This window comes from Phyllostomus hastatus, unplaced genomic scaffold (assembly GCF_019186645.2).
Source record: "Phyllostomus hastatus isolate PE091 unplaced genomic scaffold, TTU_PhHast_1.1 phas_contig_86, whole genome shotgun sequence".
NCBI classification, from domain to species: Eukaryota; Metazoa; Chordata; class Mammalia; order Chiroptera; family Phyllostomidae; genus Phyllostomus; species Phyllostomus hastatus.
This window is the reverse complement of record NW_025333977.1, coordinates 67,821,699-67,843,139: the sequence shown is the minus strand read 5'-3', so window position 1 is coordinate 67,843,139 and position 21,441 is coordinate 67,821,699. Positions and strand designations below refer to the sequence as shown.

Genomic DNA, 21,441 nt, shown 5'->3' with positions numbered 1-21,441 from the left:
CCCCAACCCAGGGTTCCAGTACCAGGAATATGAAGTCCCCATAACTTCTGGCTGCAAAACGCAGCAGGGATTGAGTCAGTGGAAGAAACTTCTGGAGTCCCAAGCAGTTCCTCTTAAAGAATCCACACATGAACTTAGACTCACTTCAAGCTCCAGCAGTGGGGTACCAGCTTGCAAGTCACCAGTGAATACAGGGAGAAACTGAACTGTCTGGCATTAAGGCAAGAACTGGGGGACAGAGGGTGGGCAGAGGCCATTGTCCCTTTTCAGAACCCTCCCTCCACAGAGCTACAAACATGGCAGGCAGCAGGCTGGTGTATCTCACACTCCATCAACCTGGCTAACACTGTTTACCCCACCCTAGAGATCCCCAGAGACTCCATCCCACCCAACTAAGGAACCCACCCAAGCTGCTTTTTCATATGAATGGCTGGTTTTGGCTCATGTTTCACAACCTCCTAAATTCTCTCAAACAAGCAACAGCCAGCCTCAGTGAGCCCACAGACCCTGCACCCCTTGCTGAGTGATCCAAGTCCAAAACTAGCAGCAACCAGACTAGATTCACAGTTTGGCTTTGCCTGGGGATCTCCAAGTTTAGCACGAGTACCAGTTATCTGCAGATTGCTTTATAGCTCACTGTGGCCCTGGGACAAAACATGGGCAGGAGCTGACCTTGGTGTGCACCACCTGGAAAACCGCAGAGCCCACAAACCCAATGGACAGGTATAGACCAAGCCAGAGCACCACTACCTTGCCCCTGCACAGCTGATCCTTCACGGAGGACGGAGCTTGGTGGTCAGTGGTCACAGTCAATATTTACAACTGACTGGCTTGGATAAATCCCTCTCATTGACCTGCCAACAGCAGTCAAGTCTCAAAATAAAAGAGGAGGGTGTACTCAGCCCCCACAAAAGGTGTACCTCAAACGCCTTTTAGAAGCTGATAGGAGAGGCTTGAAGTTGTCCCACAGGCTGCTTACACTATCCTTGGGATTTTTGGGTTATTTTTTCTGATAGGAGAGGCTATGCCACTGGACACTACAAACACCTACTATATTAGCCTACTATCTTGGCTACCAAGACATGGAGTCAAAGCACCTCTACCTAATACATAGAAACAAACACAGGGAAGATGCCAAAATGAGGAGAAAAAGAAACATGGCCCAAATGAAAGAACAGACCAAAATTCCCAAAAAAGAACTAAACAAAATGGAGATAAGCAATCTACTAGACGCAGAGTTCAAAACACTGGTTATAAGGATGCTCAAGGAATTTAGTGAGGACTTAACAGCATAAAAAGATCCAGCTGGAAACAAAGGATAAACAGTTGAAATAAAGAACAATTTACATGGAACCATCAGTGAAGTTGATAAAGCCAATAATCAGATCAATGATTTGGAACATAAGAAACCAAAAAATCACAAATCAGAACAAGAAGAAGAAAAAATAATCCAAAACCCCCAAGAATAGTGTAAGCAACCTGTGGGACAACTTCAAATGATTCAATATTCGCATCACAGGAGTGCCAGAAGAAGAGGAGAAAGAGCAAGAATTTGCAAATCTATTTGAAAAAAAAAGGAAAAAAAAAAAAAAAGAAAACATCCCTAATTTGGTGAAGGAAATAGACATGGAAGTCCAGGAAGCACAGAGTCCCAAACAAGATGGACCGAAAGAGGCCCACTCCAAGACACATCATAGTCAAAACACCCAAGGTTAAAGATAAAGAGGGAATCTTAACAACAGCAACAGAAAAGCAGTTAAGTTACCTACAGGGGAGTTTCCGTAAGACTGTCAGCTGATTTTTCAAAAGAAACTTTGCAGGCTAGAAGGGACTGGCAAGAAATATTTAAAATCATGAAAAGCAAGACCTACAGCCAATATTGCTCTAACCAGCAAAGCCGTTGTTTAGAATTAAAGGGCAGATAAAGAACTTCCCAGACAAGAAAAACTAAAGGAATTCATCATCAGCAAACCATTATTTATGAAATGCTAAAGGGACTTAAGAAAAAGATCAAAACTATGAACAATAAATACCTATCTATCAGCAACTGAATCTAAAAAACACGCTAAGCAAACAAGAACAGAGGCAGAATCATGGATACAGAGAGCATTTTGATAGCTGCCAGATGGGAGGTAGGTATGGGGGGGAATGAGTAAAGAAGTGAGTGGTTTAAGAAGTACAAATAGGTAGTTACAGAACAGCCATGGGGATATAAAGTACAGTAAAGGAAATGGAGTAGTCAAAGAACCTATGCATGACCATGGACATGAACAATGGTGTGGGGAATGCCTAAGGGAGTGGGAGATGCTGGGTGGATGGGGGCAAAAGAGGAAAAATTGGGACAACCGTAATAGCATAATCAATGAAATGTAATTATAAAATAAATAAAAATAAATTTGTATAAATTACAAACGTTTCCCTCATGGCAATATAAAACTGAATTTTTTAACTTAACACTTGCTTCTACTTGTAATTTATTTAATTCTATACATTTAAATTATCCAAAGTTGGCAATTAATCACTACTTTAAATTTTGTGGTTAGATTATGTTTAAAAGTAGTAAGTTTAAATAGTATTATGTGTTACCACAATGGTTATTTTTTAATGTGTTCAGTGCCCTTTTCCTTTAAAAACAGAATAACAGCAATTTATTTATGAATTAAAATAGTGACCAGCTCAACTCCAAAATTACACTTTTAAACAAGGTTCAACATCTTTTATTTACATATTTATAACATACATTAATGGCCTTATACAAGTAACTAAATCCAATAACAATGGTGAGGGTGGAACATAACAGACATAATTCCCTATTTTAGTCAGGTTGAAATATTATACATTTTCACTAACTGAAAGATACAATAAACAAACAGCCATTATAGAGTTATATACTGTATGTCAATTCACTTAAAAGTGGAAGTCAGCCACACAGCTATTGAAATAATGGGAAATTTACAAATGAAAATATTATATATGCAAGTATAATGCATGCATGGCATCACATTTATTCTTTATCTATTAAGCCATTTTTTAAAGTAAACTGGAATAAAGTATCTTAGTGATATATGTACATCAAGGCACATTATTCTCTTGTGCTTTAGGAATGATTTACATGTAATATGCTTACATCCTAATTTTATACCTTATAATACTTTTTAATACTTAAAAGTTTAATTTTAACAATTATAGCTCTAATGATAGTTTCCCAGAGGAGAGAAATGTGACATATCCCTATGGTTATTCTGAAAGTCAAAAAATTAGATAGCTTAAGGAGGTGGGAATTTAAAAATCAAACACACTAATTAATATAATTTAATTCTCAGGTAACTCTTTAAAATAATTTACTTTCAACAATTTGATGGATCATAATTAATTTAAGTAGTATACTATAATGAGGGATGAGTTGAAGACTTTTTAATATTCTGAAATAACTTGTACAATTATATGATATCCACAGGACCACTGTAGATATCTATATTATCCTATTTCTAAACTGCAGTTTTTCAACAAAATGAACAATTAAACATGATACAAAAAAGCAAAACAAAAACACAATTTAAGAAAACATGATACAAAAGCTGTGAATATACCAAACCTAGTTTTGTTACTTTTTCAGCAAAAGACAGAGATTCTTTCCACCCCCATCCGCCCATGTATTGCCCTATGTTATCAAGGAGAAATTTCTCATCAACAGTGCTTAATAAAAAGTGTTCTTTGTGTATGGTCTATTTCCTTGCCTTGAAGAGATAGTACAGTAAGGCTTTAGTAGGCATTTCATGCATTTTAATGGCATATTTAAAATCAGCTATTCACTTAAGGGTTTCCTATATAGATAAGTATATTGTGCAAACTTGATTACAACATGTAACTCATTAAGTGCATTAAAATAAAATAAAGAATCCCTGACTTATAAGGACTTAAAATAAATAGTAAAGTCAAGAACCACAGATTTGAAGCCATTTAAAAAATGTAATGTACCTATGCATCCTACTAAAATGCTTTATATTAGAATTTTTTAGGTCCATAAAAAGGGCAAATGAAAAGAAAAGTCGACTGGTACAGCCTTTTAAACTCAAAGTGTATAATAATGTCAAAATATAAATGAAACTGTACAATTTTTCATTTAGTACGGTCTTCTACAAACATTAATTCATAAAAAGTATACCATGATAAACCACTGCCACCAAACAGATTTGTTTTCAATCTCTTTACAGTAAATGGACTGTAGGCCAAACCATTAAGAAATGTTAAAACATCATCAAACAGCCCAGAGTCTTGATATACAAACTCTACACAAAGAGTCCACATACATAGCATTGTAAACAAACATTCTGTGAGCTCAGTGTACATGAGATGTCACTTTTTAAAATCTCCATTACTACAGTCCTTCTGCTTCTGAAATATGTGCCACCTCTACTTCAACAGTTTGAATAGCTTCTGCAACTTCGGATAATTTCTGTCCTTGCTGTTGTGCCAACACATAATTAACCACTTGCATAATACTTTGGTCAGAAAGTGTAGATACGGAAGGATACTCTTCAGTAGCTGCAACAGCTTCAAGAGCTTCCATAGTTTCCCCTGTCACTACCACAGTCTCAAGTTCTTGAGGACCACTGCTTTCTTGTTCATGCATGTCTGCTGTTAAGATGCTAACAGCATGCTCCACTTGAGTTCCTTGGTTATGAAACTGAAGAGTATCTTTTTCCAGCATAATTTTGCAAGGCACATAATCTCTGTGAAATTTAGTCATATGTTTTCGGAGTGTTCGAGCATCTATGTAGGCCTCACTACATACAGGACAGACATAGGGCCGTTCACCAGTATGTGTTCTGACGTGGCGTTTTAGAGATCGGGCATCAGCCCAAGCTACTCCACATGTTAAGCACTCAAATGGCTTAACTCCTATTAAAAAAAGGAAGAAGAAAAAGAGAGGTGTGTGTGGTGAGGTGCAAGTATCAAAATATATTCAAGTTGCCTGGTAAGCAATGCTTCTCTTTAAATACAGTAGCTCATAGCCCTTTCTACCTTGACTATAGCAATCTTTTATTTAGGACCTAATGGTTTACCTTAGAATAAACCAGATTTTGCACCACAGTCCCTCTAAAGATGTGCCCAATAGAAGTTTCTGAGGGGCAATTCTGAGTTTCTGTGCATGGTCTCACTTAACCTTCACAGTATTCCTATAATCCTAGGATAAGAAAACAGGCTCCAAGTAGTCCATAAAAAATGTTGATAGAGAATATTAAGCTCACTAAGTCAAGTACGCAGGTTCAGAATCACCTCTACCCTTGAAAAAATCTTTGATATGGAATACATCGATCAAGGAGGGTGAAGTAATAAGCAAGGGGGCTGATAAAGGGAGATCACTATTGGATTGGCTTTTATTCTCCATGTATTTATCTATAATATAAAGCTATATTATATGATATTAAGTAAAGTTACCTTCATGATTATTCATGTGTCTCCTATACTCTCTCAGTTGAGTGAATTTTCTTCCACATCGTTCACATACCCGTTCCAGGTTTTGCTTTGCTCTTCCTTTTTTCCCATGGGTAGCTTTCTTTACATGCCTTCTGAACAATGCTTTTTCATAAAATTCTTTACCACATATATTACATCTAAAATAGGAAGAAAAAACCTAAAAGCATCAGTATCTGTAAGAAATAATCCAAGTACATATACATCTCAATTAAGTTCAGATCCTCCTCGAATTTACCCACCGGTAAGGCTCAGTGACAGAATGAGACTTCACATGGGAATACCAATCTTTCTTCCAACTATAGCACTTATCACAAAATTGGCACTGGAATGGCTTCACACCAAGATGTTTGTTCATGTGCTGGCGAAGATCTCTAGCTTCAAAGAAACTTTTTTCACATCTGCAATAATAAAATCCAATCACCCAACTGGATGATCTTATTCTTTTAAAACAAGTTTTCAAAAATTCAGTATATTCTTGGGTTTCTAGGTCTCAATTTAAAACAAAAGAATTTACTAGTATTTCAATCTTGCAATTAGGCTGCAGGGTGTTAAGTTCTTTTGGCCCTAGACACTAGAAACATTCTGGAAAGAATCATGCGGATCTCTCAAAGGTTACTACACAGGACACTTACTTTGTCTCCTCATCAGTCCCATCTGATCCCCTTTTTTAACCATCTCTCATTCTCTGTCTAGATGTTGGGAGTAAGCCTTCCTTATCCTTGCCCATACAGATGGAGCAACGTCCTCAGGCCTAAGTCAATCAGAACATAGCATCCCCTTGGCCATAGTGATTGATTCAGGGATGACCACATGACACTCAGATCCAATCAGAGTAAAAACCTCAGGGCTTTTACAGGAAATACCAGAAAAGCGGCTCAACACTTTGGGAGTTGAGAGAATATGAGGCTAAAAACATTGCCCCTGCCTTGTCCACATGGGGCCTCAGAGACACCAAATGTTAATGAATCTGAATGCAGTTTAAACCATTCAGAATCCTATACTTTACACCTTTCTTTCAAGCCAGTTTAGAGTTGTTTTTTTTTCACTTATAAGTAAAAATATATTAATAATGAACTATCTTTATTTAAAAATAAAACTGATTTGGGTGATATCAGCCAATATGTAAGAGTAAGAAACTCCTAAAGCCCATTTCTACACAAAAACAGTGGATAAATTGGCAGAAACTGTCAGAATCAATTTTATTGGAACTATGGGAAATAATTACATTTACAGTAACTAGGCAAACATGTAATCAAGAAAAAAAGTAGTTGAATCTCAGTAAGAAAACTTTGTGGCACTTGAACTTATCCTGGCTGCATCCCCTACTCCTCAGCTCAGCAACAGCCATGAGGACAAGACTACATACCGCTCTGGGTTACTAGGGCCAGAGGAACTTAATCTCAAAGAACAGTGGTTGTATTGGCTTGGCCAAAAAGAGTTCATTTGATTTTTTCCCCATAAGATAGCTCTAATAGCGCTTAGTTGTTTTTAGCTTCATTCAAAAACAATTTTGTTAGACTGTATTGTAACAGCTGTCATATCAGTTTGCATTAAAAAAACATCAAAATCAGTGAATCTTTTGTGTAGTCATTTTAATACTGAAGATGGAAGAAAATACACATTCTCGGCATATTATGCTTTACTGTTTCAAGAAAGGTAAAAATGCAACTGGAACGCAAAAGATTTATGCAGTGTATGAAGAAAGTGCTGTGACTGAAAGAACACATCAAAAGTGGTTTGTGAAGTTTTGTGCTGGAGTTTTCTTGCTGGACAATGCTCCACATTTGGGTAGACCAATTGAAGTTGATAGTTCTCGAATCAAGACATTAATTGAGAACAATCAATATTATACCACACGGGAGACAGCCAATTTACTCAAAATATCCAAATCAATGAAGTTATTGGTGAAAATGAAAATGTCTTCTAGTTTACAGAAAAAACTAAATGGACTTTTCAGCAAACCCAGTATATGTTTTGACCTGTCTGGTGACTTTTCTCAAGATCTCCTCAAAGAGCTTGCTTTTATTTTCCTAACTCTCCTAGGGCGAAGGATTAGGAGAAAAGAGGAGTTTGGTAAAAATATTTAAAAGCAAATGTATTAGCCACTGCCACCTGGGCAAGGAATAATAATTTAGTACAGACAACATACAAACTAAAGCTTAGGAAGAAAGGCTGGGGAATAAAATGCTTTGAGGAATAGGGGCTTTGAAAAACTCTCACATACTCCCAGGAGTCTACAAGTCCACACACTTACTCAGGGTTGGGCACATGCTCAGAAGACCTGAAAAAGCCCTAAGCTCTCCCTTCTGGCTGACTCTGCACAAACAGGAAGAGAAAGCCAAGGCACAGCTGTAAACTGCTTGAGTGTTGAAGGCATTCTGGAACTAGAAAGTGGTAATGTTTGCACAACACTGTGAATGTACTAAAAGCCACTGAATGACACACTTTAAAATAATGAATTTTATGTTACATGATCAAAAAACTGATTTCAAGAGGCTTTGGACAATCAAAAGAGGGAGAAAGAAAAGGAGTCTGAAGAACAGAGAAACTAGCAGAGGGCCCAGCACTTCAGAGAAACTGCCTAGGAAGAAACTGTGGCCAGCACCAGGGATCATTCTTTCCTACAGTCTCCATCCCTGGGTAACAACAGATTTGAAGAGTCTCTTTAAATATTTTCATTTATTTATTTATTTATTTTGCAAAGGAAGGGTCAGGTTTTAATGTCCTGGTCCTTGGACCCAGGCTGTCCAGCACCTGGCCATTCTCCGTGGCCCTGCTGCTCACTCTGGTGGCAGCCGTCCCATTATCTTTGGGTACCAGTTCCACATCCGGCTCCAGTTTACCCATATAGAGGGGGACAGCACAGGCCTAGAGCAGGCCAGCAGCCGGCGTGGCGCCCATACCCATGGTCGTACCCCTAGCAAGAGCTGCATGGGCCCCTGCAGTGCTTCCAGGCCCACCATGTAGGAGGTGCACCACCCTATACTGGGCACAGGCTACCCAGCAGGGAGAAACCATAGGCAGCTTCCTGACCCATGTTACTCTGCATGAAGGAGATGACCCCGATGCCGGATGCCAGGAGGCCTTTTGAAACCAAGAGAGGAAGACTCTGTCTCATTAGCCTTCCAGAGGAGTTAGGCATCCATGCAGTACAGCTCAGACATGAGGGAGTTGGGGGTGGGAGGCATGCAGGAAGGGGTCTGAGGCCATGGCAGGAGGTGAAAGACCCCGGAGCACCCTGGCTTTGTGGACAGAAGCAGTGTGCCTCCCCACCTCCAAGTGTAGCTGGGCCAGGCAGCAGGCCTAAATCCTTTTACATGAGTGATATGTACAATATGTGATTTCTATCTAAAAATCATAAATAGAAACATCTAGGAGAAAAAAGTGATTAAAAAAATCAAGAATAAACAAATAGCAGTTTAATATTATTTTCAAGTATTCCCCCAACCCTCCCCCCAGCTTTATTGAGGTATAACTGAAAAATAAAACTTAAAGATATTTGAAGTGTACATGATGATGATTCATAAAAGGATTCCCTCCATCCAGTTAACACATCCGTCTCCTCAGATATGTGTGTGTGTGAACATTTAGGTTTTACTCTCTTAGCAAATTGCAACTATACAATACAGTGTTAAGTTATCAACTATAGTCTCCTCAAATATTTTCTTTTGAAAACAACTTTCAAACAAACGTAGTACAAACATAAGGAAATCAAATGAATGTTTCACATATTAAATACTTACTGAGTACAATGATAGCCTCGAACCTCAGGCTTTGGCTGGTGTTTCTTTAGGTGCTTACTGAGTCCAGAACCCCTGTGAAAAGACTTACCACAAACTGAGCAGTGGTACTTAGACTCTCCTATAAAAATAAAACCATGTCACAAATCCAGCAATCAGGTACTTTTCCAATAGAATATTTTGTCGTATTTCATATTGCTATTTTATCAAAGGGACATGGAAGCTATAACATTTGGCAGCCCCTTCTAATAACAAGAAACCATGTCAAAATCCCTATTTGATCTTAACTATAGTGCAAACAAAGCTACTACTACCCAAAGACTGTGATACACTTGCATAATCAACTGGATTATAATAGTAAGAGTTGAATACAAGATCTACAGCAGATACCTACCCATCGGCCATTTTCATATAACTGCTTTGAGTATTTGAAAATAAGTATGTGTGAAATAAAAATTTTAATAAAAGTAAAAGCCACATATCATGTTAACAGTTACATATGCCTACTGTTTAACTTTTTAAAACCATGACCATTTCTTTAGGTGCCTCAAACTAAATTATACATAACTTAATATTCAGTACACATTTTTCTATACTGAGGGAGACAATGAATACTTTTACATAAATAATCTAAAACTAGATTTAAGAACACCTTTTAACTTTATTCTCATTAATAAAACAAACTGCACATATAGCCACCAGTACATTAATAAAATTCCTGAAATAATCACAAATCAATATAATAGTAAATTATTAGTATATATTATGTACAGAGTGGGGCAAAAGTAGGTTTACAGTTATTCACATAAAAAATAATACAATTAACAGTAAAATGACAGCAAACTCACGATTATTAACAACCGCGCCTAAAACAAAAACAAAAGCAAACTAAACAAATAACTAGAACAGGAACAGAAACACAGAAATGGAGATCACATGGAGGATTATCAACAGGGGAGGAGGAGAGAGGAGGAAGATGTATAGAGAATAAGCAGCATAGATGGTAGGTAGAAAATAGACAGGGGGAGGGTAAGAATAGTATAGGAAATGTAGAAGCCAAAGAACTTACATGTATGACCCATGGACATGAATTAAAGGGGGGAATGTGGGTGGGAGAGGATGTGCAGGGTGGAGGGGAGTGAAGGGGGAAAATGGGACAACTGTAATAGCATAATCAATAAAATATATTTTAAAAAATCAAAGTAATGAAAAAATAATAATACGAATTTTTAAAGATTTTATTTATTCATTTTTAGAGAGAGGGGAAGAAAAGGAGAGAAATAGCAATGTGTGGTTGCCTCTCACTCGACCTGTACTGGGGACCTGGCTGCAACCCAGGCATGTGCCCTAATGGGAATCAAACTAGCAAGCCTTTGGTTTGTAGCCTGCGCTCAATCCACTAACTGACCCCAGCCAGGGCTTATAATACAATTTTTAATACAAGAATAAATTCTGTTTTGGGTAGTCACACTTGTAAACCTACTTTTGCCCCACCCTGTAATTACATCAATATAAACTTCTCATTACCTGTGTGAATACTCATATGTTCTTGAAGACTCCGTTTGGTAACAAATGACTTAACACACAGTTCACACTGGAACTGCTTCTGTGATTGATGGAGACTCTGGTGTAATTTTAGACCATGCTTGTAGATGAAAGTCTTTCCACAGACCTAAGACAGCACAGGTGTTTAAACCAGTAAAACAGAAAAGGAGATAGGAGCTGTTTCTGAATGAAGACGGAGAAACCTATATGCCATTTTCAATAAAAAACTTAAATTATAAACAAAATAACAAAGTGAAAGTTGAAACAAATGCCAAAGGTATTAACTGGTTGATCAAATATTGCTATTTTTCTTACAAAAAAACCCTCATGCTGTCTTTGTGAGACTGGCACACAGTACACCTTATATATTAAAAGACACTAGAACTCAATAAAAAAATATACTTATTTCTTGCTATACCAACTAAAACAGTGCTTCTCACACTCTCTGTGTTGTAGAACCCTATTTTTCTGCCCTCAATCCATTAGAGATTTTTGTTAAACACAATAAAAATGTCACAATAATGTCAAATTTACACAATTGTTTCTAAATGCTTATTCTCCATTTCTGTACTTATCTTCCTTAGACCATATATTTTGAGCAGTGCCACACTAGAAGACCAAAGGCCCAATTAATACTTAGTTTTTAAATTTATGAATAAAATGATACTTAGGGTTTGGCTTCAAAATTATTGAGGGGAGGCAATAGGGCAGTGAGTGACAGCTGACCCTATGTTGACAACTATTGCATCTGGATGAAGGGTACATGAGGATCTAATCCATTCTCTCATGTTCTATTCTCACATAACAAAAACAAACAAAACAAAACAAATGAGAGAAAGAGAATAGCTCAAAGTTGGCTAATCACAGGATTCTTTACTGAGGAGTCGTATTTTGGCATTTAGGTACCCTTAGTCCTTAGCTCTAAAGAATACATAACTTAGGCAGGATTTTTACTAAGGAGATTTGTTTAAAGCCCTGGCTTCCTTTTGCATCCAGGTCAGTCCTGCTGAAGGTTAAGGGATGACTGGGATGATTCTTACCCAGTACATCCTCTGAATCCTAATAAGTTTCATTAATGTCCTAAATAGATTCATTTCAAATTATAATAAATTAAACAGTAGACTTAGACACAATTGGAAATCACCCTTTACCCAAGCAAAAACTTAGAAATGTCATAGAATTCCCTGTGACATTTTGTAAGTTTAAGGGTGACTCTTACTCTGGTAAAAGTCAGTCTTATCACCACTTAAGTTTCAATCTTCTTTATATAACAAAATAAACATTATGGTTTTACCTGACATGCATGTGGCTTTACACCAGTGTGCTTTAACATGTGTATTCGAAGAGAATATAATTTAGGTAATGTCCTTCCACATATGGAACATATAAATTCTCGTTTGGTTCTGCCCTTCTCAGGCAATGTTCCTGATGCTTCATTAGAAGTAGAACTGGAAGACGACGACGAAGTGGGTGCAGCTTTTCTGGTATGTCGAATAAGGTGTGCCCTCAAGGAGGCACTGTACTGAAACTGTTTTTTACACAACTAAAAGAAAAAGTAAACAAAATTCTGTCTAAATGTAATTTCTTTACAAATGTTAAGTAAAACTTGACTTATAGCTCAACTTTCCATTTCTTTGTTACAATTATGTAAACCAACAAACACATATATTATACAAAAGACAGTATGGTAGGTACCAGATTATAAAGATGAAAGGGATAAGACTCAGTCCCCTACTCTGGAGAGGTTTATAATCTAACCACAGAAACAGGATTTACATATTTTAAAAAGGTGAAACATTTAAGAAGCATTAATCTTAGCAGTAAGGAAAGGCTTCATTGAGGAAGCTGGGTCTGTCTTGAAGGAATGGTAGGACAAAGACAGAAGAATGTTATCATTATAGAGTATTAACAGTTGTTAGGTGGAACAAAAATAGGAGTTGGAAAAAGCAGAAATATAAAAGTGATAGTCCTTGGATTTTATACTGTAGTTGTTGGGTATTCATGAAATCAAAGTTATACATGCTAATCTACAAAACTTGTTTTTAATAAGTAAAACTTGTCTCTTGGTCCACTTTCTCTTGGTCCATTATCTCTTCCACTTGTTTGTTTTTTGACCCTCTAATGATGCTTATCTTTATAACTCTAAGTAACAGGAATAATGGATAATGATGCTCTCCTTTGCCCCTCACTCCCTACACATATGCAAATCCTTCCCATTACTCTACTTTCTCAATGCTATAGTTATATCATAAGTTTGATTAACTCCATTTAAGCATTTACATTATTTGGATGATGTAAATGTTATTACAGGTGGATCCTATGATACACACACTTTGATTCTCTTCCCTTTCTGTTTTCAGTTTTTTTACTTCTTGTTGTATTTACTTCTAATTCATCACCACACCCTTTCCTCAATTGTCTACTGAGAGATTTAAAACACATAACTTTATGGTGCACCTCTATCAAAGCATTATGCTTAGTTCCAACCTGGGCTGGTTGTTTCCTACACTTGGTCTCTAGACGTGGACCCCAAGTTTCCCATTTCCTGTCTTGCTTGTTTAAGTAGAACACCTCTGCCAACAGCTTCCTAAAAAATGGAGTTTGGGAGGTAAAACTTTCCAGACCTTGCATGTCTGGAAATGTACTTCCTCTACCATCACAAATAATTGATAGTTTGGCTACAGATTCCAAATTAGAAATCCTTTCTCTTTCCTATACATCCTTACACCTGATAAATTGCTTGCCCTCCTTTTAGCTTTCTTCTGGAGTTTTCTCCTGTTCTTTCTTTTGGGGCATGTTTGTCTGTCTCCTGACTTTGGCTGCTTCTTTCTGTTGATTTCTACATGTATGAGGTAGATCTGCTATGACTCCCAGTCTTGGTAGGACAGTCTTATTTAGTAGGAGAACTGTGGGACCCAGTAGTACAATCTCCTTGATCACTTGAGCTGGGAGTTCTAGGTTGTCCCTATTGTAATTGAGTCTTGATTGCTGTTGGCCCCTTCCTGCAAATTTAAGGACTCTGCGCCTTTATCTTCTAGCTTCCATTGTCGCTGCTGAAAAGCCTGAAGCCATTCTGATCTTAACACCCTTTCTATGAGACTGACCATCTTCTTTTTGCCTTGCAATTCATAAGAAATTCTCTTTGTCCCTTGATTCTGAAATTTTATAAAAGACCTTGATATAGATTTATTTTCATCCATGGTTATGGGCATTCAGCCTGCCTTAAAAAAAAAAAAGATTTTATTTATTTATTTTTAGAGAGAGGGGTAGAGAGGTAGAGAAACATCTATGTGAGAGACATCAATCAGCTGCCTCTTGTATATGCCCTGCTGGGGACCATCAAACTGACCACCCAGACATGTGCCTTGACTGGAAATCGAACTGGCAACCTTTTGTTTTATGAAACGATGCCCAACTGAGCCACACCAGTCAAGACTCAACATGCCCCTTTAACAAGAAATCTATTCTTAAGCTGTGACAATTTTCTTTATTGCATCAATGATTTCCTGTTCTCTATCTTCTCTGTTTGGTATTTTGTGGATATTAGATATCTGAGATCAATCCTCTAAATTTCTCTAACTCCCATTTCTAACTTATCTTTTTGCTTTATTTTCTAAGAGATTTAGTCAATTCTATTTCCCAACTTTTCTGAGATTTTTATACTTAGTATATTTATTATTACTAAAAAGCTCTGCTGTGCTCTTATATTTTACCTGGTTATTGTTTCATTGATGTAACTTTTTATTTTTATCTGATATAAAATCGTATTTTCTGGTTTGGTGGTTTTTGGTGTTTTTTTTTTAAGCTTTCCTCTTTCTGCATAGCCTTAGATTCCTCAAAGTTGCTTTTTTTTCTTGAAATATTTATCATGAGTCTGATTATCCCTGATGTCTATTCATATTTTGGAAGAAGATGGTATAATAAAAAACCTAATTGGAATTTCTGTCTGATTGGAGGATTGGGTTGTCAACCACAGACTTCAGTCAGCACTACCTTTAGGTCTTTTGTTTATGGGCTTTGGATTTCTCATTTCTGAAAAATCTTTTCACTTCAGATTAAAGACCTGACTGTTAACCTGCTGGGGCCTGATTAGGAAAAGAAAACTTCATAAGTCTCAATATTCAGTATGTAAGATTTTACTTTTCCCTGTTTTGGGTATAGTGCATTCACCTCTCTGTACACAGTGTTCCCCACAGTGATTACAATTTTATCTTTTCTACAAAGTAAAGGATGGATCTTTGTCTAAAGAAGTGTTGGTGGGGACTTAATTGCTTCTTAAAAAGACTTTCTAACAACCAGACTCACTTTTAAGGTAGCTAGTAATACTAATTCCTGAGCTGTTTGGTAGTTCTCCAATACAATTTTGACTGATACTTAGCTTTCCCTACTGAAAGCCTGGCAATTAGCCCTTTTAAATATATGGAATCAGGATTACAGCTATGTATCAGAGTCCAGCATTTAGTTGCTAGGGTCTCCTCTCCTGTTCTCTTTGAGCTTATATTTTTTAAATGATAATTTTATTGTTTTCTTACTGGTATCAGGAAGACAGAGAGATACATCACTAAATACTTTTTTGGTCAAGGAAATGACAAAAATCAGAAGAAGATTACCTCTTTGGAGAGAGAGGCAGAGAGAACACAAATGGCAGAATAACAATGAAGCAGTAAATTAGATTCTATTTGTCATGAAGTTAGACAGCTTCAATTAGCTTTCCAAATGCTTACCGGACATTTGTAATCTCTAGCTCTTTCATGTTTCAGTGTGTGCATTATAAGTGTGTATCTTCTCTGAAAAACCATTCCACATTCCCCACATTTATGAGATGCTTCTTCTTCAGTATTTTCTTTAGCATCCCTTTTTGGCTGTTTCATCTTTTTTCCTCTCTGAACTAATTTCTGGGCTACCTAAGTAAGGGACAGAAAACACAATCTAAGTAAATATAATCATTTTTATTTTTATGTCATGAGTCACAAATATTGCAAATTCACATTATCTTACTAATACTGGTATTTAAACATTAAGTTGCTTTCCTGCACCTATCCCACTTCATTCCAAAACCATTTTCACCATAGGCATGTTTATCACTTTATCAATAGAATGCTTTCAAATTAAAGCTAAAATTACAAAGGCTAATTTTTCTTCATACCTGTTGAACTGCTGACTTGGGAATAGCTTTCCGTTTCTGCAGCTTTCTCTCCATTCCTTTGTGTAGTCGGATATATCCCCCTTCATTAATAGAACGCTGTCGAAGCCTGCTTCTGTAAGTATCATCAGGGCCAAGGTCTGTTTTTGCAACTAGATTTTCCTGATCTTTTAAAGATTGGCCAAAGTTCAGCCTATGCTCCGGAATGTCGTCATCACAGAGATCCTCCACTGATATATCATTTCTCATATCAGTGTTTTCTGGAGATCTACTGACTATATTCTCTTTGGAAAGTTTAGGATAAATATTAGAAACTGTGCTATCTTTGTTGTTTAAAGTTTCTAGTTCTGTCTGGTTGTTTTTTGTTACTATATCAACAGGCTCCATTTCAGGATGAGAATCAGGTATACAGCCTACAGGTAAAGATGACAGAGTAGCTTCAGCCCCTGAAGAAACCTGGGGCTCAGACTGCTGTCTTAGCTCTCCACTCTGTTCAGCTTCTGGCAAGTCTCCATTCACCAGTAGTACAATTTCACAATCCTCAAGGTCAGTAGATAAAGCTGTGGTGGCTCCCTCATTGTTAGCCACAGGAGGTGCTGTACCTCCATTTTGTTCTGGTAAGTCTTGGGTAGATGCAACTGTTTGTACTTCACCCTTCTTATATACCGTTAGCTGCTTCTCTTCCATTAGTTTATGTACACTTTCACAGATTTCTAAAACTTCTGACATGAAAAGATGCCGAGCCAAGATGGCTACATCAGCCATGCTACAGAAATCAAAACTTAGCACAGAAGTATAGGCAAATTCCAGTAAAGGGAGGAAGCTTGCTTTACAGAAACCTATATGAAATAAGACAGATGGGGGACATAAAAGTCAAATCACCACTAAAACACCTTGTAAGAACAATTAATATATGATTATGGCAATATAGAGGCAAACATGACCATTTATTTTGCAATTAAATACCCTGGATTTGTTTTGTGTTCTGGTTGCTTATTAAACCTTGACTAACTCACTTCTATGAGCCGAGTCTCTCAATACCTAAAATAGAAAATAATATCAGACTTACTACCTCAAAGAGTTGTTGTAAGGCAGTCATTTTCAAACTGTACTCCTTAGAACCCCGGGGGTTCCTCAAATTCCCCTCAAGAAACAGCTGCTGGAGAATGGAGGGTAAAAAAAGAGAGGGACGCAGGTGAGTAGGCAGGGTTCAACCAACTTGTCTCCTAACCTCACTTCATAAGTATAGCTGTATATTTTAATACAAGTCCATATAAAAAATTTGATTGTGAACAAAGGTTCTACTACTAAAAATTTAAAAACAATGTCAAAGACAGGAGGTCAGAAAAATTTTTCTATAATTACACAATTAATAGTGCAGGCTGTACAATGTCTGTTGCAACTACTCAACTCTCATTGTAGCTAGAAAGAGTAGCCACAGATAACACATACACAAATGAGTGTGGCTGTGTTCAAATACAGTCTATTTATAAAAAACAAGGGATTGGCCTTTGGGCTATAGTATGCCTATCCCTGGTCTACAGAATGAAACAATTACTAATCATGTGATTACTAATTAGTAATCAATAATTACTTAAGAATTTATGTGAGAAAATAAGATCGGTTTATTTCTTTTCTTCTAAGCTCTTAGTACTTTGCTTTCAAAAGCCATCTTAAATATTCACATAATTCTAAAATCAGAAAATTACAGTGATATGTCCAACTCCATCTTCATAACCAGTATAATTAAGATTTGGATAGCTTTCCAGAGTTTCTTTATAAAGTCAAGCAAATATTTATACTCTCTCTTCTTACAGTAGGCACACCTTACTTTCAATATATAATAATTTATCTTAGAGAGTTTTTATTAAATACAGAGAGCCAAAGCAACCTTTTAAAAACTCATTTTGCTGTGTTTTTCAGTTTTGGCTCAAGGTACATAAAATGTGATTCTTTTACATAGGCAGACAGGATGGACAAGTATACAGGAAAGCCTTAATTGTGAGATATGATAGGACAGGGGTGTCAAACTCATTTTCATCAGGGGTCATATCAGCTTCATGGTTGTCTTCAAAGGGCTAAAATAATTTTAGGACTGTATAAGTGTAACTACTCCTTAACTGTTAAGGAGTTGAAATTACATTTGCCCTTTGAAGGCAACCACGAGGCTGATGTGGCCCCTGGTGAAAATGAGTTTGACACCCCTGTATTAGGAGTCAGGTTGAAAACTGAGGGAACTAACTACACATCAACATTATCATCATGGCTACTTTTGCCATTCCTATGGAGGCTGTAATTAATAGGCTGTAGCCACATTATTCTTGCTATAAATTATGAGACCAAGTTAAATGAGCTTGAGGTAAGTAAGAATATTTCTTAAAAAAGAAAAAAAAAAACACCTACCAATATAATAATGTATTTTGGTCTTTCACCTAGTATCTATCTAATTTCTAAGTTTGAAGTCATACAAAATTTTTCCCATAAAGAACTAACTGCTCCAAATAACACTTTGAATATCTAAAATCATTTTTTCAAAGATAAAAATTATGTTTTATTGTAAAATACTAAAAAACACACACAAGTAATAAAACAAAAAATTACTCATAATCTTACTGGAGATAACAGTAACAAAAGATAACAGATAACTTTGGTACTCTGTTTTTACTCCTCCCCTTTTTATATACACATACACATACTTGGTATATACGCAAATAAAAATGAAATGGAAAATTTTGCAAGATGTAAAAGTCCTAGAGCTTTGTTATATACAACAATGTGAATACAGTTAATACTACTGAACTGTACACTTAAGATAAATTTTATACTGTTTTTATAAAAATTTTTAAAATGGACAATGGTTATAGATTTAAAAAATTATGATGGGTACTTCTACATCTGTTAGTAGAGTAGACTAAGAGGCTCTGAAGGATTCTAAAAACGCTAAATAAAAGTATTTTAAAATATTATTTTAAATATATCAGTGCCCCACCAAATTAAGCCAGGCTTAATTTCGCACCTTGGTAGTCACAGAAAAACCTCAAGATGAGGATTTAAAGTTGTTCCAGATTGCCCTGGCTGGGTAGCTTAGTTGGTTAGAGCGTCATCCAGATATGCCAATGTTGCGGGTTTGATCTCTGGTCAGGGCACATACAAGAAGCAATCAATGAATGCCTAAATAAGTGGAACAACAGGTTGATGTCTCTCTCTCTTTTCCTTCCTCTCTCTCTCACAAATCAATAAATAAAAAACTTTTAAAAATAAAAGTAAAAAACCAAAATGTCCCCAGACTGATAAAGCCCTTAGTATATAAAAAAGCAAAGGTGTTCTCTGTGGAAAACATCATCAACCCAGGACTCAAAAATATCCCATAAAATTCTAAAGAATATGAATTCAGTATATACAGATTTTTTTTTAAAAAAATCACAGAGAGTCCTGACTGGTGTGGCTTAGTGGATTGAGTGCCAGCCTGTGAACTGAAAGGTCTCTGGTTCAATTCCCAGTTAGGGCACATGCCTGGATTGCAAGCTAGGTCCCCAGTTAGGGATGTGTGATAGGCAACCAATGAGTTGTTTCTCTCCCTCTACTTCTCCCTCTCTTCCCTTCTCTCTAAAAGTAAATAAATACAAAATCTTAAAAGTAAAATAAAAATAAAAATCACAAAGAAGCAAGGCACTGTGAACAAAAGCTAGCATAAACAAACAGCATAATTCAAACCAGCAAAGACTTTATTGCTATGGTCAGACATAGAAAATAAAGGTTGGCATATCAGTAGAGCAAAAGTAGCTCCCTCAAAGAGACATCTAAAAAGAACTAAATAGAACCTCTAAAAATGGAAAACAAAAATTGGAATTAAAAACTCAATAAATTTAACTGTAAATCAGACACAGCTAAGGAGTGATCTAGAATTTTCCAGGATAATCTACAAAGAAATGAACAAAATATGAGAGATTAAAAGACACAGAATATAAAGTGAGAATATCTAATTGAAGTTTCAGAAAGGTAGAAGAGAAAGAGGCAGAGACAATTTTTGAAGAGACACCAGCTGAGAATTTTTCTCAACTAATGAAAGACAATCTCAACTGCTGAGTTCAGGAAGCCCAACAATTCCCATGCATGGCAGTTTAAAGTCAAAGACTCTCATATATTGGGTAAATAACAAAACCAAAAATATGATGTTTAAAGAGACATCTATAAGTATTGCATAGGAATTATAGTCAATAATATTGTAATAATTATGTATGGTGCCAGGTGGGTGCTGTAACACTTTGTAAAGTATATGATTGTGTAACCACTATGCTGTGTACCTGAAACTAATACAAAATAATACTGAATATAAATTGCAATTTAAAAAATAAAAATACATTAAGGCCCTGGCTGGTGTGGCTCAGTGGATTGAGTGTAAGCCTGCAAACCAAAGGGTGGCTGGTTCAATTTCCAGTCAAGGCACATGCCTGAGTTGTGGGTCAGGTCCCCAGTAGGGGGTGCATGACAGGCAAGCACACAATGATGTTTCTCTCCCTCTCTTTCTTCTTCCCTTCCTCTCTGTCTAAAAATAAATAAATAAAATATTTAAAAAATAAAATAAAATCATAAAAAAGAAAAATATATTAAGGAGACATCTAAAACATAAAGATACAAAAAGGTTGAAAATAGCAAATGTAAGAAAGATATCCTAGGCAAACAGTAACAAAAATGTTGTTTACATACCAAAAAGTATTTATACTAGTAGCTAAAAGAGAAAACAGAAAATATTATTTACAATAGCATCCAACATAGACTTTAAGGGTGGGAAGTAACACTAAAGATAAAGAGGGTCACAACATAGTGAAAAAAGGATGTTTCATCATGAAGCCATAATTCTAAATTTATATACATGTAATAACATGGCCTCAATATACATAAAACAAAAATTAAACTCAGTAAGAAACAGACAAATGAATCATACTAGTTAATCTTCTAAAACACCTCTTGTCAGTCACTGATAGATCAAGCACACAAAATAATCGGTAAATAAAAGTAACAATTAACAATTTTGATCTAATTCACAATATACTGCATATTGCACCCAACTGAAAAAAACTCACATTCAATTCACAAACAAAATGAAACATAAAAACAGACCATATGTAGAGTTAAAAACAAGTGTCAATAAATCTTCAGAATTAAAAGGGAAATTTATAGCCCTGAGTGTTTACACTACACAGTGAAAGGTTGGCAGTTAATGGCTAAGTAAGCACAATAATTAACAACAAAAAAAGAGAGTGTATGCCCCCTAAAAAAGAAAGGTAATAAGGAGAAGAAATTAATAAAAGAAAACTACAGGAAAAGGACTCATGGACAAGGACAACAGTGTGATGACTGCTATAAGGGTATAAGGGGACTAAATGGTAAGGGGAAAAAATACAATAAAGATGAAGTAAAATGCCCTGGCTGGTGTGGCTTAGTGGATTGAGCACCAGACTGCAAAGCAAAAGGCCACTGGTTTGATTCCCAGTCAGGGCATATATAGCTAGCTTCGCAGCACATACACTA

The 21,441-nt window shown here is 36.3% G+C and overlaps 1 protein-coding gene across 1 annotated transcript in view; it reads right to left on the bottom strand.

The window, feature by feature from the left end:
* Positions 1 to 2,707: 2,707 nt before the first annotated feature.
* Positions 2,708 to 21,441, bottom strand: part of ZBTB11 (zinc finger and BTB domain containing 11) — a 32,593-nt gene continuing 13,859 nt past the window's right edge. Inside the window, exons 4-11 of the mRNA XM_045851208.1 lie at positions 15,913 to 16,748; positions 15,491 to 15,670; positions 12,061 to 12,309; positions 10,749 to 10,893; positions 9,225 to 9,342; positions 5,721 to 5,879; positions 5,443 to 5,618; positions 2,708 to 4,902 (exon numbers count right to left, since the gene is read on the bottom strand). Coding sequence (XP_045707164.1) covers positions 4,379 to 4,902; positions 5,443 to 5,618; positions 5,721 to 5,879; positions 9,225 to 9,342; positions 10,749 to 10,893; positions 12,061 to 12,309; positions 15,491 to 15,670; positions 15,913 to 16,748 — 2,387 coding nt within the window. The 3' untranslated portion in view covers positions 2,708 to 4,378. The remainder of the gene's footprint in view (positions 4,903 to 5,442; positions 5,619 to 5,720; positions 5,880 to 9,224; positions 9,343 to 10,748; positions 10,894 to 12,060; positions 12,310 to 15,490; positions 15,671 to 15,912; positions 16,749 to 21,441) is intronic.